The sequence below is a fragment of the Syngnathus floridae genome, chromosome 20 (genome assembly GCF_059516105.1).
Source record: "Syngnathus floridae isolate MCC-2025c chromosome 20, RoL_Sflo_1.0, whole genome shotgun sequence".
Taxonomy (NCBI): domain Eukaryota; kingdom Metazoa; phylum Chordata; class Actinopteri; order Syngnathiformes; family Syngnathidae; genus Syngnathus; species Syngnathus floridae.
The window spans coordinates 964,187-981,107 of NC_142432.1; the positions used below are offsets into that span (position 1 = coordinate 964,187).

General features: G+C 45.8%; 4 protein-coding genes across 5 annotated transcripts; 2 read left to right on the plus strand and 2 right to left on the minus strand.

The window, feature by feature from the left end:
• The first annotated feature begins 778 nt into the window (after positions 1–778).
• On the plus strand, positions 779–7,057 carry pck2 (phosphoenolpyruvate carboxykinase 2 (mitochondrial)). Its single transcript, XM_088363968.1, has 11 exons — positions 779–1,335; positions 1,922–2,134; positions 2,210–2,394; positions 3,071–3,141; positions 3,223–3,358; positions 3,628–3,815; positions 4,138–4,300; positions 4,359–4,574; positions 5,095–5,232; positions 5,370–5,465; positions 5,631–7,057. The coding sequence occupies exons 1-11, from the start codon at positions 1,304–1,306 to the stop codon at positions 6,101–6,103; spliced, it is 1,911 nt and encodes a 636-aa protein (XP_088220094.1). The 5' UTR covers positions 779–1,303; the 3' UTR covers positions 6,104–7,057.
• Positions 7,058–7,139: 82 nt separating this feature from the next.
• On the minus strand, positions 7,140–10,085 carry fen1 (flap structure-specific endonuclease 1). Of its 2 annotated transcripts, none has more exons than XM_088363973.1 (12): positions 9,700–10,085; positions 9,290–9,408; positions 9,114–9,216; positions 8,892–8,994; positions 8,717–8,780; positions 8,511–8,620; positions 8,219–8,355; positions 8,067–8,133; positions 7,828–7,959; positions 7,612–7,763; positions 7,411–7,525; positions 7,140–7,268 (listed from the first exon to the last, which is right to left on the minus strand). In XM_088363973.1, exons 2-12 carry the CDS (start codon positions 9,369–9,371, stop codon positions 7,191–7,193), a joined length of 1,143 nt encoding a protein of 380 aa, XP_088220099.1. In that variant the 5' UTR covers positions 9,372–9,408; positions 9,700–10,085; the 3' UTR covers positions 7,140–7,190. The 2 variants fall into 2 exon arrangements, with proteins under 2 accessions (XP_088220099.1, XP_088220100.1); XM_088363974.1 differs by lacking the exon at positions 9,700–10,085 and adding an exon at positions 9,545–9,668.
• tm9sf1 (transmembrane 9 superfamily member 1) lies at positions 9,887–13,865 on the plus strand. The gene is made up of 9 exons (XM_088363969.1): positions 9,887–10,360; positions 10,698–10,909; positions 11,014–11,145; positions 11,374–11,496; positions 11,617–11,975; positions 12,058–12,212; positions 12,284–12,469; positions 12,568–12,841; positions 12,968–13,865. The coding sequence occupies exons 2-9, from the start codon at positions 10,703–10,705 to the stop codon at positions 13,359–13,361; spliced, it is 1,830 nt and encodes a 609-aa protein (XP_088220095.1). The 5' UTR covers positions 9,887–10,360; positions 10,698–10,702; the 3' UTR covers positions 13,362–13,865.
• A 64-nt stretch (positions 13,866–13,929) lies between these two features.
• Positions 13,930–16,418, minus strand: nanog (nanog homeobox). Its single transcript, XM_088363972.1, has 4 exons — positions 15,664–16,418; positions 14,995–15,374; positions 14,783–14,923; positions 13,930–14,577 (listed from the first exon to the last, which is right to left on the minus strand). The coding sequence occupies exons 1-4, from the start codon at positions 16,082–16,084 to the stop codon at positions 14,221–14,223; spliced, it is 1,299 nt and encodes a 432-aa protein (XP_088220098.1). The 5' UTR covers positions 16,085–16,418; the 3' UTR covers positions 13,930–14,220.
• Between the last annotated feature and the right edge of the window lie 503 nt (positions 16,419–16,921).

Sequence of the window (16,921 nt, forward strand, 5' to 3'; positions counted from 1 at the left end):
GTTTTTTTCGAGTGTAAAATAGTTTTGCTTCGCTTTGGTAAGTTTTTTGAATGAACGATTTATTTTCAGTATTCATCCCCATTTATTTTTCAAGATTTGAGGTCTTATTTCTTCCAGTTGCATGTTATAGATTTTCAGATTCATTCATCTGTCCATCCGCCTGTCCACCCAGGTCTTGTATATAATTATACCGTACGGGCCAAAGAGTTCATAAGGCGTTTTTCTTATGTATGTTTCTCTTGATGACCCCCCAATATTATGTAACCACTAGATAGTGCTGCCAACCTACTCTACTATGTAGGCAAGGTAAACCCCAACATTGCTTTTTTTAAATTTCTTTTTCTATTGTGAAGGGCAACATCAACTAAATTTAAAATATGTTTGGGGGACAGAAGTGCCACATAATAAGTCACTCATTAAAAGAGTGCTTTTTGGTCGGAGCAAAAGGGCAAAGGCTGTACTTGTTTACACGGACATGAGAGCTCCATTTGTTGTTGAGTCTTTGATTGGACTGTGACTTACAAAATGATTGTGGCAATTGTTTTAGCCTCAGAGGTTGAAGGAGTAATGATTGTTTTCAGACACCAAGCAACGTTAAGCTTCTTGGATGGAGCATGTGCAAAAACAACATGGCATGACAGCAAGCAACTTGTTGCACATAAGCAGAACTGCAACGGGTTTGAAAACCAGTTTGGCAATCATTGTGTGACTGCTTCCAGATGTTTTTTGTCTGTTCAAGATCTACTTCCGGGTTGAAGATCCGGCCTCGCAGTCTGTCTTTTTTTTTTTTTTAAACCATGTTCGCCCCACGTCCGTGGTCGTTCTGGCGTAGGAACTCTGGAAACTTGCGTCAGCCGGCCGCGGATTTGACTTGAGCGGATGGACAGACAGTGAAGGGGGTTGGGGAAGAGAAAAAAACAGAGAACAGGCCAATGAGAGGACACGACCGGCCTGGGAGTCGACTTCTTGAGAGACACCCTGTCATTCATTTTCGAAAAGAGCCGGCGGTGCTTTTCGGCTTTTTCTAACGCTCCAGCCAACTTTGACAAGAGGGGAGGAAGGACTTTTCTGTCTACTCCGCCACGAGGTTTGGGTGCTGCTGACATCAGTGTGTTTGTGTGAATGTGCACGCTGAGCAAAGTGCAAGGTCCCCTCCGAGTTCCAGTCCGAGTCCGAGTCCAGCTAGATATGAGCCGCGCCGAGCTCTGAGTCTGACCGACCAGCCGCTGCCCTTCGAGCTCTCTTTTCATGTGCCTTTTTTGACGCTAACTTTCAAAGTTGAACCTTTTTTTCTACACCAAAGATGTCTTGCCTATTCCTGGGAGTTATACGAAGGTAAGCGCACTTCATTGTGATTTGATTTCATTTTTACTCTCTTAAACACGGCTTGTATTTGACCTGATTTTGCTTGCTTGACAGTTCTTGCCATTTCACTCTCGTCAAAGAGACCTGAACGCTTCATTTTGCTTTAAAAAGTCGAATAAAGATAAAAAAAAAAAAAAAAAAAAAAGTATGGCTCATGGACCATGTAGAGCCCTTGAGAGTATTTGATCCGGCCCAGCTGTGTACTTCTAAAAACCAATTAAGCATATTTAACCCACTAATGTGCAGAATACATTTAAATGGCTCGTGCAAAAAGCGTCTCGTCATCACCATTTTGAAGTCCATTTAATGGAAGGGCATCTGGTGTAAAAACCATGCCAAGCAAATCATGCGTGATTTTCTGTGGTGACCCATGACTTCGGAAAATTGAATTGTCCTCTTAGGAAATGTCGGTAATAAAATGAGCATTCATTTTAACAACAGCTCAGCCATTTCCTGACTGTTGATGTTTACTTGAGTGTATACGAGATATCACGTCATTTCCACTGTCACTTTCCCCTGTCATAAAATTGCCGTCATGACATCATGTCTGCTGCAGAAAAGGGGCTGTCGGTGGCAGTCTGGGACTTCGGTCCCTGGCCTCCATCCCTTCGCTGCCTCCTGAGGTGGCGGAGTTTGTGAAGAGCGCGGCGGACGAGTGCAAGCCCAGCGGGGTGCATGTGGTGACGGGCACGCCGGAGGAGACGGCTCACATCTTGGCAGGCCTGGAAAAAGAAGGCATGGTCAAGAGACTCCCCAAATATGACAACTGGTAAATTGATTCCATTCCGAGTGTGCGAGGGAGGCTTTAAAGGTTGACGACGGACACGTGCGCTGCTTGTGACAGCTGGCTGGCACGCACGGACCCAAAAGACGTGGCTCGGGTGGAGAGCAAGACGGTGATTGTGACCAAGAACCAGAGAGACACCATCCCCATCCCTGCTGGAGGAGCCAAGAGCCAACTGGGCAGCTGGATGAGCCAATCCGACTGGCAGAGAGCGAGACAGGAGCGTTTCCCAGGATGCATGGCAGGTATGTTGGAAAACTCACAATCTTGTACACAAGTTTGCCCTTCATGAACCTCTAAAGCTGCAAAAAAAAGATTGGTCTGGGAATGTAGGACAGTGAAGACTAAGGTGTTCTGCCATCTACTAGTGAACATTACAAAATATATTGATATTTCCAATACTATCTAACGGCAATATGTGAATATTAGTTCAGTCCCACCCACTCAAACCTGTTCGAAGTTCTTTGTTATGCAAATTCAAAATAAACTTACTACCTGTTTTTTGTTTTTTTTGCTGAACAGTCATTTATTGACTCTTACTCAGGTAATTTGGAAAAACCAATTTGTTTTTACTTGAGTCTTACTATTTGAACGTAACAATACTGGAGTAGAATTTTTGGTTGTTGTACTCACCATTGCTCATTTAACAATGTACACTGTGCGTCTGTTCCCGCATGCCATAGATTATTTTTGATTTTTTTTTAAATTGTTTCTGGTCAATTTGTAGCTCATCGTACAGCTCATCCATTATGTAAGCATGGCAGTGTATCATGTCTAAATAATGTGACTCACAGACTCATTTTATTTATTCATTTATGCAAGAAGGCAGCACGGTTTGTGGTGAGAATGCATTGTGGCAATTTTTTAATTTTTTTAATTCAAATAAACAAAGCTGGCCTGTTTTGTTTTTGTGCTCTCCAGGTCGCACCATGTATGTTATTCCTTTCAGTATGGGTCCAGTGGGTTCCAGTCTTGCAAAATATGGTGTCCAGGTATTACATGATAAACAATACATATTGTATATACTTGGATGTACTGTAAAGTCAAAAGTGAGCTTTTTTTTCTTGATTAAGGTGACGGACTCGCCGTACGTGGTGGCCAGTATGGGCATCATGACCCGCATGGGCACGCCTGTTCTGAAGAAGCTGGCCGAGGGAGTGGACTTTGTCCGTTGTCAGCACTCGTTAGGGCGGCCTCTTCCACTAACAGGTAGGCGGGCAGGCAGGCAGGCAGGCAGGCGTGGTTTGACACAATGGTTGTTTTCTTACGTGGCTTTTTGTATGGATTTATTTTCAATGTGGCGTAAGGCATTCTTTCAATAACGTCGGAGCTTTGTCAGCGATTTGAATGTTTGTTGTCTTGTCAGACTCTTCCATGCAATCGTATCATGCTGATTAAGTCCAAACAATTGTGAGATCCATGGCAGTGGGATATTTTCCATTGGATTTGGTTCAACTGGATTTTCTTTCCATCTTCAGCTCCACTGGTCAACGCGTGGCCCTGCAACCCAGACAAGGTGCTGATCTCTCATCTGCCAGACAGCAGACAGATTTTGTCTTACGGCAGCGGCTACGGAGGAAACTCCCTCCTGGGGAAGAAGTGCTTTGCCCTCCGTATCGCCTCACGAATCGCCAAGGATGAAGGATGGTTGGCAGAGCACATGCTGGTGAGAATGGATCCATCTGAAACAGGCTGGATGTTCTCTGTCACTCTCTCTCTTGAGCTACCCAAATTCCACCAGTTCTAAACCCAACCGTGTTTTCATAAATATTGCTAAATGTTTTACATATATTATTTTTCTCTGATTCGGAGAAAGAAAAAAAACAAGGGCAGATTGGCAATAAATACTTTTTTCAAATTTTTGAAGCTATAATTGTGATGCCATTCTGATTTACTTTTTAATAAAAATATGAAACGGAAAATGTTGATAACACAAATACCCCATTTTGTGAATCGGCGGATTATTCGTACGTTTTGTACATTTTTAGATCCTGGGCATCACCAATCCTCAAGGAGTGAAGCGTTATGTGGCAGCGGCGTTCCCAAGCGCCTGCGGTAAAACCAACTTGGCCATGATGAAACCATCATTGCCAGGCTGGAAGGTGGAATGCGTGGGCGACGACATCGCCTGGATGAAGTTCGATGCCCAAGGTGAGAGAAGACTCTGCTCCGTGTCACTTCATGGTCTCACCTGCTTTCCATCGCGCAGGAAAGCTGCGAGCCATCAACCCCGAGAACGGCTTTTTCGGCGTGGCTCCGGGAACCTCCGATAAGACCAACCCTTACGCAATGAGCACCATCGCCAAAAACACCATGTTTACCAACGTTGGCGAGACCAGCGACGGAGGCGTATGGTGGGAGGGTCTGGCCCCCCCCGCGGCTGGTGTCACGCTGACGGATTGGCATGGAAAAACCTGGAAGCAAGGTAGCGTCAAATGATACTCACTGGTCACTGGATTAGTACGAGAGATGTACTCAAACGTTTGCTCGAAAGGTGGATCCCATTTTGTAATTGTGATTATTGTTTGCATGACAACTTTTGATGTTTAAGTGCTAAAGAATATCTTTTGTCTGACCTCTTGTGCTGCTCGCACTGGTCAAATGTTTGTAAAGAAGATAATGAAGCACACACAAAGTAGAAACTTAGCGTTGCGTACTGGACATCATGACGCAGATGGAATATTTGCTCTTAACTGAGGTCAATGTGCATGTTAAAGTGTTGGTGCACAACAGCATGCATGAAACCTGGCTTCAGATTCCACTTAGGTGGTGGAATGCTGTTCTACCAGGCTTTGAATGTTTTTCTTAGCTACTCAAAAGAAAAGTTGCCTTTTACCTATTTCCACATGAACACTTGAGTTGTGACCTTACCTGTTTTCTAACTCCAAAGAAAATGTTGACTTTCAGTCATGATGATAAGTGCCAAATGTTTTGGTGGTAAACAGGAAGCGGCACACCTTGCGCCCATCCCAATTCCCGCTTCTGTGCGCCGGCAGCTCAGTGCCCCATCATTGACCCTCAATGGGAGAGCGAAGAGGGCGTTCCTATCGATGCCATCATCTTCGGCGGTCGGAGGCCGCAAGGTGGGTGCTGCTCTTTGCTGACATCCGCTTCAACGTATTGGCATTGTTGGGACAATATGACTTAGAATGGAAGTCAGGTCTTTTTGGATGCCGCTGTTGTTTTGTGTTTGTGATTTCCCTCCTTAAAATGTCATCAGGAGTTCCTCTGGTTTATGAGACTTTCAACTGGCAACACGGCGTCTTTGTTGGGGCTGCAATGAGGTCTGAGGCCACAGCAGCTGCTGAGCATCAAGGTACGCAATCATCATGGAATCATAGTATATCTTTTGCAAATCTTGCCATGTTAAACGCACCAAATTGTGACTGTGGAGTTCATGTTCCTCGTCATCCTATTTGATCAAATGAATCGTAAAAAATAAATGGCAAATGATTTTATGATTGTCCACTGTTCCCTCCAGGAAAGGTGATCATGCACGACCCCTTTGCCATGCGGCCATTCTTCGGCTACAACTTTGGGGACTACCTGGCTCACTGGCTGAGCATGGAGACACGAAAGGCCCCCACTCACCTGCCCAAGATCTTCCACGTCAACTGGTTCCGCAAGGACCCCGCCAGCGGCGCGTTCCTCTGGCCGGGCTTCGGTGAAAATTCCCGCGTGCTGGAGTGGATCTTCAAGCGCTGCGGTCGCGAGCGCCACGACGAGGGCGCCAAGAAGAGCGCCATCGGTTGGTTGCCGGAGGACGGCGCCGTCAACACCGAGGGCTTGGGCGCCGACGTAGATATGGGCGCCCTTTTCGACCTGCCCAAGCACTTCTGGCAGAACGAGACCAAGGAGCTGAGAGCGTACTTCAGCCAGCAGGTGGGTGCTGACCTGCCTGCTCAGGTGGAGGCTGAGCTCAAGGCTCTAGAGGACAGGGTTCATGCCCAATAACGCCTGCAGTAAGGGTGCAATCACAGCCACTGGCTAAATTGGCACACTTTTTTTTTTTTTTCTTTGCTTCTAACACTGATACAGCATTTTAGGTACACCTGCCATGGTAAATGATCCTGCTTACTAATTTGCTTGAGTTAATCATGTCATACCAATATACTATCATTGCTAGAAGATTTTTTGCGCGTATACAACTAGACAGCAAGTATTCATGAAGCTGGGCTGTTTTTTGTTCTGCTCTCTGCTCGACACCATTTGATTTGTGCAGGTGTACCTAATGATGTTTGTGACATGTTGGCCTTGTCCAAACAAAATACAAGTGTCTGTAAGAGGATGCTAGCTGAATAGAGGCCGCATTTCTTTGCGTGAGTGAAGAGCTAAGCAATTGCTCACGCCAGACCTCCTCCTCCTCCGAGAGAAGTAACTTCAGGGGCATAGGACAGGAAAAGCTAATAATTAAACAATGCAAATACCTCTCTTGTGTACTTGATATTGATTCTACTGTTGGTGCTGAGATGAAGGCTATATTGCTTCAGTACGACATGCTAATGTTTACAAGCTGAAACCCCAAAGACCTTAACACATTTCCTATCCTGCTTATTTTGAGCAGAGTGACTTTGGGCCTAACCCGTAAAGATGTTTTGAAGCATTTTTACACCAGCTCTTCGAGAAAAAAACAAAACAAAACAAAACCCACTTCTAAGTCATAACCACAACTGTCTGCACTAAATCGGAATCGCTACACAATCAATTGTGTAAATGGTTTTATTTGTATAATTCCAAGAGACGTGAATTGTAATACGAACCAATAACTGCAACTGTGATCTTCTTTTCTAGGAATTTTAAATAGCAATATGCAATGTTTTTTTTTCTTGTACAGTGCAATGATAGATCTCAAAGTGCCTGTGTCATTGTTGCAAAAAAACGCAACAAACAATAAAATGTTTAAATGACTTTCTATTGTTATGATGTCCAACAAATGTTACTTTATTGCATAAAATCATGCACAACAGCCTTTAAACACATTTGAAAGAGGTGAGGTCAAATATTTAATTGTACTTTTCCAAATGGAGTTTTTGGGAGGCTTTCATTTTCCTTTTTTGAATTTTCCCGGTGTGGCTCCAGTCTTCATCTTCTTTTTCGCAGAGCCTTTGACATCAGGCTCCTATGAGGGAAATAAAAGTTCGGTCAGTCAGAAAGACTACACCGAGCAAAACACAGCTACGCATTTCTTCCGTTTATTATATTTCACAAAACGATAACATTGTTAGAAGCTTCCTTTCTCATCCTTGACTCGAGTACAGTACCTTCCGTTTGGACGACAGCGAGCCAGTGACGGAGAAGAAGGAGTCCAGTCGTCCCTGTGTGCTCCCCTGGCGACTCTTTGCAATCTTCTTACAGCCGTTGCGGATCCTGTCCTCGCTGCATTGACACACAATTCAATTGGAAAGGTGAGCAATGGACAAAAGGCACTTTGGCCGCCACGCCACACCATGCTTGTATTTTACCTGAACTGTTTTTCTTCACACATGAAATGCAGGAGCCCGTCCTCGTCCGGCTCGCTCCACTTCAGCTCCACTTGGGAACAATCCACCACTTGGGGTTTCAGAAACAGCTCTCTGGCCTCCTTGTATAGCCAGTCCTCTGGAGCCGGGTGCTTCTACACGTAAGCAAAACAAATGAATTCAACAAGCCGGACACTTTGGTAACACCATCAACCTTACATTTGAGTCAATGTTTTTGAGGATCTCCTCGATGCTGCCGTGCTGCTTGATCAGGTCGATGGCTCGCTTGGGACCGATCCCCTTGATGGTGCCGCAGTAGTCGCATCCCAGCAGAATGCACAAGTCTATGAACTGGTGGGAAACGCAGTTGGTCAAATATTTGAATCGGGCAATCGATTGATTTTTCAGGATCATTTTCAGCCAATATATTTGGCATTTTGGTCAGGCCTTATTTTGACCTGTTCAGTGGTCAAGTTTATGTCCTGAAGAATGCGACTGAAGTAGAACTCTTGGACTGGAAGCTTCCTAGAAAAGAAAAAAAAAAGATGGGAGATATATTTAGTATGTTCAAGGGGAGTCACAATTCTCCAAATCCTCAATTAGATTTTACTTTGCTTCGCTGGCTGTGAGGTGCCTTAGCAGGACGTCGGTTCCGAATGTCAAGCCGTCCATATCCTCCGTTGCTGTGGCAAAGACCTTCCCTGCTTTGACCAGGGCGGCACAGCTGGCCTCTGCCTCACACGGCGCCTGCAAACACATCAAACACCATTCAAGCTGTGAGCAGACGGCGGCAAACAAGCTCCCTTTGTCATCTTCAGACCTTCATGGCATGGCACAACTGTGTACACGTTAGCAGTCTTGGAAAAGGAGCAATTGTAAAACAAAGCCAAAGTCATATTAACCTCAATGTAAGGAACTCCCATCAGGGACAGCAGCTTCTTACACTCATCATTGTGTTGCTTGGTGACTTTGACCAGGCGCTTTGTGAGTTTGTCGATGTTTTCTTGTTCCCCTAAATTGGGGAACAAAGATTTGGTTAACAACAATCTGTACAATTGTAAAATGAATGATAAGAAACATTTTTGAAAAAGTCTATGGAATAGTGTACCAAGTTCCTGGGCTTGTGCAAGCATTTTCTCAGCTTCTGCTCTTCTCTCCACTCTCTTTTCCAGCTATGGTGAAACAGAGGAGCATGGTTAGACTGAGATCCACATGTTATAAACAAAAGGGTACTCAAAGCAGTATTAGTATATTGAACAACGCCCGCATTGGTTCAAACGAACCTCTCCTGACTTGAGCTGCGGGGGCTTGCCATCAAACACATAAACGGGCTTAATGCCATGTTCCAACATGCGGATGGTCCTGTAGAACATTCCCATCAGGTGGCTGGAAATGAGAGGAGTCATTGAAAGCAGCGGAGACAAAACAACCAAGTCTGTTCCTTAAATCGATTACATTGACTCATCAATATGCTTCTTTTTGTGTTATGTTAGGAGGAGCTGTACCTAGTTGTCTCCCCATCCTCATTCTGCAGTACGTTGCCATCCTGTCGCACAGCAATCAGGAACTGGTAGATGCACATGGAAGCATCTATAGCAATTTTGCGGCCTGGACGGAGGGGGTCACAGTCTTGTTTATCCATCATAACCACAATGGAGGTCCTGTCATAATCATCCCTTACCAAAATAGTTCTTGATGTCTTGCTCCTTTATGGCCCTCGGAGCCAGGTCAGCAATGAGCTTGGCAAGTCCATGTATACCCATTGTGGTCGTGCGGAGCTCAAATCAAGATGCAGAAGCTCTGAAAAGAAAAGCATTCCAAACTGTTATGGTGATTGCTCTTCTAATCTCATCTCAGTTACTGTAATGTGAGCAAAACGCATGCAATGTGTTAAATGCATGCTGATGGAGGAGAAGAGTCAAACACAGAGCACCACCATTAATGGATGCCTTCAACAGTACGGTTAGGGAAGGCACATTTTTCCCTATTAGCTTGAAACGCGTTTTATTCAGCAAAACTGAGAAGTAAACACAACTCCAACGGACTGAATAAACGTTAAATTAGCTCCAAATGGTTTCATCAAATACTTACAAGTTCTCCTGCAAGTGTCGCGATATAGTAGACGTTAGGAAGTGCGTCAATTTCGCGGGAAATAAACTAGCAGGCACAACTAATCTATCTATCGAGTGTAACACTAATAACGAGAGGAAAGAGTTTTCCATCGATGCGTTCATATGCATCTACTAGGACTTGCTATAGCAAGAATGTATTTGATTGGCCAGTTAGGCGTCGAGGAAATCCGGCAAACAATATGCAGTTGTTGCCACCAGGTTGACTGACGTTTGACATTCATTTGAAATGTACACATTTGATGGCGTATAACCGGAATAGATAGTTCATTCAAGTCCTTTCAAAATGTCCACGGGGGAGAATTGAATTTGGTCACAAGCGAGACAAGTACATGGGAGACGTTTGTTTTCTCCGCCCATTCCGGAAAACTGAAGTGAGCTCTCCTTATTTTTGTTTTTTGCTGAGGTGACGTGGAGTCAGTCAGACGCCTCAGCTTTCGCGCTTGAGCTTCCTTGCGTCGGTACTATCATTCAACTATTTGGACGTCAATGGCTCGTCCGCGTGAATAACGCTTGAGCATAATTCGCCGAGAATTCTTCCGAATGTTTATTTTGGAAGTGCATACACGAGCTCCGGCGTAGACGTGGGGGCCTGGAGTTGGAAGATTCCGACGGGAAAACAGGTTGGTTGGATCAGCATTGCTAATTGCTCACATTGGGTTGGTCAAATGTTGACAACAGCAATGGCAAACCAATACGGAAGTGCTCATCTGATTTGTGACCTTTTTGGTGTGGGAGAGCCTTATTTAGTTCCAAATGGAATCTACTTTATGCGAAGCATTCAATGTAAGCAAATCAAATGAATTTCCATTCAATTCAGTTGTCAGAAGTGATCTCAGGGCACTTTACACTTGGAGCAGATGCCAGAACACACAAATCCCAACTGAACCACTGAAATGATGTTAAACGAGGTGTTGAAAATTGATGGAGACCTTTTTTTTCCCTTTTTTTCTGCACCAGGAGTTATGCGCTGTAGAAGAGGACACCTGTCAGGCAGCCAGCGGAATACAATGACCCAGCCTTACGTCTTGCTCCTGTGCTTCCTGTCAGCCGGGGCACTCGGCTACAAGCAGGGGGACAATGTGACCATGTATGTCAACAAAGTGGGTCCTTACCATAACCCTCAGGAGACGTATCACTTCTACACCTTGCCTGTTTGCCGGCCAGAGAAGGTCAGTCATAAGGTTTATATTGTGCGTGAAAATAGATGGATGGAATCAGGGGGGAATTTTTACAACAAAGTTTTGTGCCATCTCCATTCATCGTTGTTCTGCAGGTGCATCACAAGTCTCTTAGTTTGGGAGAAGTGCTGGATGGTGACAGAATGGCAGAATCAATGTATCAAATTCGCTTTCGAGAAAATGTTGAGAAGAAAACTCTTTGCCAGCTCACGCTTTCAGAGAAACAGGTAAAAAAAAAAGGGCTCTAGAGTTTTGAATATAATACACTGCTGGACAAACGGAATATTTCTCGATTTAGCTTTAAAATCTTAATTCTGTGTCTCAGTGATCCAAGTCTAGATTTTAAATCAGTGTCCTCATGCAGAGATACCTTTTTTTTCTCTCATTGAATTAAGATCACAAATGATATTTTGACATTTGGGACTCACAAGATGTGTGTTTGAACGATGTTTTAGGTGGACCAGCTCCGCGAGGCCATCGAGGAGCTGTACTACTTTGAATTTGTCCTGGATGACATTCCACTTTGGGGTTTTGTTGGATACATAGAGGAGAGTGGCTTCCTGCCTCACAGCCACAAAGTAATTCTTTTCACGTCTCAATGTGGAGAACATTTTTTCAAACCATGTAGTTTACATTCCTATTTTTGTTCCTGTTGCAATCTTCTTTCTTTGACTTTCTGCTCCTCTTGCCACCAACAGGTGGGCCTGTGGACTCACCTGGACTTCAACATTGAGTACAACGGCAACTCGGTGATCTTTGCCAATGTCTCCGTGAAGGATGTCAAACCTGTCCCCTTGGAGGACGGTGCCGGAGCAGCCGTGGGTGGCGTCGGGGTCGGCGGAGGAAGTCTGACCATCTCGCACACATACAGCGTGCGCTGGTTCGAGTCCCCCCTGCCTCACGCTCGTCGAGCGGAGCGCCTTCGGGACTATTCCTTCTTCCCCAAAACATTAGAGATCCACTGGCTGTCCATCATCAACTCGCTGGTGCTGGTGGTGCTGCTGCTGGGCTTTGTCATCATTATTCTCATGCGGGTCCTTAAGAATGACTTTGCCAGGTCTGTTCGAAGATGATTTGTTGTTCTCGTCCTGTCGGAGAAGTAGCGCCCTGCCTTCTTACGCGCTTGACCTCATCTGCAGGTACAATGTGGAGGAGGACGCGGCTTGCGATGACCTGGACCAAGGAGACAACGGTTGGAAGATCATCCACACTGACGTCTTTCGCTTCCCACCTTACAAAAGCCTGTTGTGTGCCGTGTTAGGCGTGGGGGCCCAGTTCCTTACCCTGGCCACAGGTGCTTTTTCCTTCCTTCTCAAAGTCTTAACATCGCAATATCCCTTCTGATCCGGTTCCACTGTCTTGTAGGAATCATCGTCATGGCGCTCTTGGGAATGTTCAACGTGCATCACCACGGTGCCATTAACTCTGCGGCCATCGTTTTGTACGCTCTGACCAGCTGTGTGTCGGGCTACATCTCCTGCAGCTTTTACACGCAAATCAACGGCAAGCGTTGGGTGTGGAACATCATCTTGACCTCCAGCCTCTTTTCCGGTGAGTCTCGATTTGGTTTTCGGGTGGGTTGCCTCTCACCAGTGAGATGAGAATTTGAGAATGAGAATTGACAATAACTAAGTAATTGATTCCCACAGCTCCTCTGTTCCTAACGTGGAGCGTGGTCAACTCGGTCCACTGGTGGAGCGGCTCGACGCAAGCCTTGCCGGCCAGCACCGTGCTGCTCCTGCTGGGCGCCTGGGTGTTGGTGGGCTTCCCGCTCACCGTGATCGGCGGCATCGTGGGCAAGAACCGAGCGGGGAGCTTCCAAGCCCCCTGCCGCACTCGCAACATCGCCCGGCAGATCCCGCAGCAGCCTTGGTACAAGCACGCTGCCGTGCACATGGCCATTGGTGGCTTTTTGCCATTCAGGTGAGACAGTGTTGCTGGTTCTCCTCAAAGGAGTGGTGCAGCATGGCCCAAATAGTCCCTCCCTCCCTCGTGATGTCTTTCTCTGTCCCAAATAGCAGTTGAGTTTGTGCTTTCCATCCCTCCTAGTGCCATCTCAGTGGAGCTTTACTACATCTTCGCCACAGTGTGGGGCAGGGAACCGTACACGCTGTACGGCGTTCTGCTGTGCGTCTTTGCCATCCTCCTCTCTGTGGGCGCCTGCATCTCGGTGGCCCTCACCTACTTCCTGCTGTCGGGCGAAGACTACCGCTGGTGGTGGCGGAGCGTGCTAAGCACGGGCTCCACCGGCCTCTTCATTTTTGTTTACTCCGTGTTCTACTACAAGAACAGGTCCTCCATGAGTGGCCTTGTGCAGAGCATGGAGTTTTTTGGCTACTCTCTGCTCACAGCGCTGGTCTTCTCACTGATGCTGGGCAGCGTGTCCTTCTGGGCCTCGCTGACTTTTATTCGCTACATCTACCGCAGTCTTAAGATGGACTAGGCTTTGGAAAGGTGATCACACGCAACAGCTGGCTTTGGTCTCCTATTCATGCCCATGCACACACCCCACATGGGGTGGGGGGGGACAATATATCGTGATCATAATCATGGATTGTCAGATGAAGGCTGCATGTGGGGTGAGTGGATACACAAAATTGCGTATGATCAGGACTCAGATGTTTCTGCTTTTTTTTTTTAACACTTGTCACCATCCACAAATTAGTTGAAAAGGACAGTAAATCGAGCCCAACTGTATTCAGAAATGATGTCAGTACGACAATTCCCCTCGAAAAAAAACCTCGGAAGTAGTTTTATGGTGTTTTGAAACAGTCTTCGTTGCCTGAACTATTTGAAGGTGGTGTTTTTCATGAACCCTGCAGCCAATGCCATTTAGGGAAAATGGGTTGCATAATATCAGTGAGGAGAGCAATATTGACATTGTGGCCACCATCAACTGATTTGTTCCGTTTTTTCCTCTCTTTTTAATAAAACACATAGACCAATAGCTTACTGGGAATTGTATTTTGCAAATCAAGGTGTTATAGAACGAAATATAGACACAAAAGGCATTGTTGGTCTCCATACAAATGTATTTATTTATAGGGGAAATTCTGGGCAGATTTAAATCAGTCCTTTATCTTCAAACATTTCCAAAAAAACCTGAGCGTGTACAGGTGTTGATGTGTACATAGAGCACACCATCAAACTTTAAGTAGTTGTATATAAAAATTAAACGGTGTTAAAAAAGGCAAAAATAGTTTTGCTCAAATATATCAACTATATACACCCCCTTGATGAAGAAAAAAAAAAAAAGACTTCAGGACCTCTGCAAAGAAGAATGCACACGCAACAGAAGCACCCTACTGGCCCATGTCATGTACAGTGACTCGATTTTGTGCGTTATGGCCGCTGACGGACCCTGCATCTTTGCCACCCAAGCTGGTGTCCGGCTCGGTCGAGTGGAAGACACCCGGCGGGTAGTAGTCGTACTGGTTGATGCCTGGAGGCACAGACCAGCCAACCGCCTGGGACCTAGCGGCCATCGCAGCTTGAGGTGCGCCGGCCGACCATGTGGAATAAGGAGCTGATGCGGCGCTATTCCCCATCCTAGCAAGATAGAAGGCCAGGTTGGGTGGAGATGTTTTCTTGAAGGCTGGCTCCATCATGGCGTGGTTGTAGTGCTCCTTAAGTGGTGGTCTTTGGCTTTCTGCTTGATACTGAAAAGACAAGACAGGTGGTCAGCAGATGCAAGTTCCATTTTCTCGTTGCGTTAAGGCCTTGACCAAACTGTGGTGAGACCTCCATAATGGACGTGTCACTCTTATGTCTAAGCTGCTAGATTCTTCTTATGGGGAAACAAGAAAACTCCAGACAAGCTATTTGTGACACCAAAGTGTAAAACAGTCAATAGTATGTGCTTACAAGGGGAGCGTGGTTAGTTACAGCTTGGCTGTGACTCTTGGTGGTGGTGGGGGTGGTGGTGGTGTAGCGTTCTGACACCCAGTTGTTGTCTTTCTGGTGCCTCCTAAGCTTCATCCTTCGATTTTGAAACCAGGTCTTCACCTACAAGCAAAAAGAAGAAACATTCAAGAGGATTATTTCAAATAGTCCAATTCAAACTATCAAGTGTTCACCTGTTTGTAGGTAAGCCCCGTGAGTTCAGCTAAGTTCTTCATCTCGGCCGGGGTGAGGTATCTCTGCACACTGAAACGCTGGACGAGAGCGTTCATCTGGCTTTCGGAGAAGGAAACGCGCACTTTTCCTTTAGGGGTCCCAGCGTTAGTGCTTAGTTTGTTTGGGGCCAGTAAGGGCGCTTGTAGGGAGAAAGTCAGAGCATTGTGCTCGCCCATGTCATTGCAGGAGGGCAGCTCCTCCATAAGGGAGCTTGAAACATGGTCTCCTGCGTCAGGGCTCCTGCTGCTGTTTGGATCAATGCCGGGATCTTTCTCCACCCAAGCGCCGGGGTCTGCCTGTGGAAGACCACTTTCTCGGCCACTGCTAAAACTCCATGAATCTGAGAAAGAATAAGAAGAATATTGTGATTGTTGCTCCATAATGTTGACAAATGGGCATCCTTGAATATAGGATGGAAAAGCCCCCAAGGAAGTGGGTCTTTTCATGACAATCAGAAAATAACTAAATAACAACCTGTAAGACAATTTTCATAGGATCCTAAAGGTCAGGGGGTCACAAACATGGTGCCCACAAAAGACCACATAAGTAGCCTGCAGGACTGCTCTTAACCCTGTAAACCTGGAAGCTTGAGGCGTGAGAAAATTCTTTTTTTTTTTAAACGGACCTACCAGGAGAGGCGTGAGCCTCCGAGTCGCTTGTGGAATCGCTGACGGCCTTTCTGCTTTCTGCGGCGGGCGTCTCGTAGTCGGCTCGGGGCGTTCCAGCCGCCTGCAGGCGACCAGCTTGACACTCGTCGAGGTAGACGAGACTGGAGGTCTGGTAATGGCAATGACCGTTGGCAACGCGCTGCTCCGGACTATGAGGCGGAGACTCTTCACGGGTCCTGGCGGCTGCGGCGGCGGCGGCGTAGTAGACCTGCGTCATCCCGGGTGTGTAGTTATTAAAATCGGATGGCCCCCCTTCGCTCCAGCCGGTAACGTGGAGGTGGTTCTGGTCGTGTCCGGATTGATACATCAGGCCGTAAGCGTAGGCATGGTAGGACGCGTTGTAGTTGTAGTTGTAGTTTATCTGCGTCTTCCAGTCCGCCATATCTGAGATTTTTTTTAAAAAAATAATCGGGACGACCTCCGTCAGGCCCACTGGTTAAGTTCTATTTGAAAACGGCGCCACCTCCATGGGTGCTGTTTTTAAGGAGGCGTCTTCAGGTGGAGATGGTGGCTCTTTGGATTTGGACCAATCGGCTGAGCTCACCTGCAGCCCACATTTGCGATTGTTTGGAAAAAGAAAAAGAAAAAAAGAGACGATTCCGATGAGGCGGGTCGTTTCCATCAAAGTTGTCCTCCTGCCTGCCTGCTGTTTGTGTTCCTCCCTCCTTGCTTCTATTGACGTGGTAATGATTCAGTTAGCGCTGATGTGATGCGATGTGATAAGAGTGAAGCTGATGGGCCTACATTAGCATTTGTGATCTTGAACTCGACTTTCTGTGATGTGTGAGTGAGCTGATGTCTTTACATTAGCATTGGAATGTGCTCTGATGACCGCAGTTGAACTTTCAAACCGTAATTGTGGAGGTTAGGAATTGTTTTAAATTGCACATTTTAAAATGAAAATGTATGCCCGAAGACTCGGTTTTTTTTTGTAAATCACGTATCTACTGATGTAAAAGGTTTTTGAGATATTTACATTTTTTGTTGATAAATTTAATCCATAAAAGCTTGCACAATACAAATTTGATCATGTTGTAATTTAGCATTATGACATTTCGGAATAAAAAATCCACCTGTTGCCTTTATTCATAAATATGACTAAATACATTCCTACATGACAAAAATTATTGGTAATACTCTACACTAGGGCTGAATGTTTTAAAGAAGAGATTGTATTGCAATATTCCTGAAGGATATTGCGATTTTGATTCAATTAGCA

Coding starts and splice junctions, on each gene's coding strand:
- pck2 (XM_088363968.1), top strand. CDS start 1,304: ATGTCTTGCCTATTCCTGGGAGTTATACGAAG. Junction 1,336..1,921: donor TTCCTGGGAGTTATACGAAG/GTAAGCGCACTT, acceptor TGTCTGCTGCAG/AAAAGGGGCTGTCGGTGGCA. Junction 2,135..2,209: donor CTCCCCAAATATGACAACTG/GTAAATTGATTC, acceptor TGCTTGTGACAG/CTGGCTGGCACGCACGGACC.
- fen1 (XM_088363973.1), bottom strand. CDS start 9,371: ATGGGTATACATGGACTTGCCAAGCTCATTGCTGACCTGGCTCCGAGG. Junction 8,356..8,510: donor TGGGAGTTCCTTACATTGAG/GTTAATATGACT, acceptor ATGTGTTTGCAG/GCGCCGTGTGAGGCAGAGGC. Junction 7,269..7,410: donor CGCTGTCGTCCAAACGGAAG/GTACTGTACTCG, acceptor TTTCCCTCATAG/GAGCCTGATGTCAAAGGCTC.
- tm9sf1 (XM_088363969.1), top strand. CDS start 10,703: ATGCGCTGTAGAAGAGGACACCTGTCAGGCAGCCAGCGGAATACAATG. Junction 10,910..11,013: donor CTGTTTGCCGGCCAGAGAAG/GTCAGTCATAAG, acceptor GTTGTTCTGCAG/GTGCATCACAAGTCTCTTAG. Junction 12,842..12,967: donor GGTGGCTTTTTGCCATTCAG/GTGAGACAGTGT, acceptor CATCCCTCCTAG/TGCCATCTCAGTGGAGCTTT.
- nanog (XM_088363972.1), bottom strand. CDS start 16,084: ATGGCGGACTGGAAGACGCAGATAAACTACAACTACAACTACAACGCG. Junction 15,375..15,663: donor GGAGGCTCACGCCTCTCCTG/GTAGGTCCGTTT, acceptor ATTCTTTCTCAG/ATTCATGGAGTTTTAGCAGT. Junction 14,924..14,994: donor CGGGGCTTACCTACAAACAG/GTGAACACTTGA, acceptor TTTTGCTTGTAG/GTGAAGACCTGGTTTCAAAA.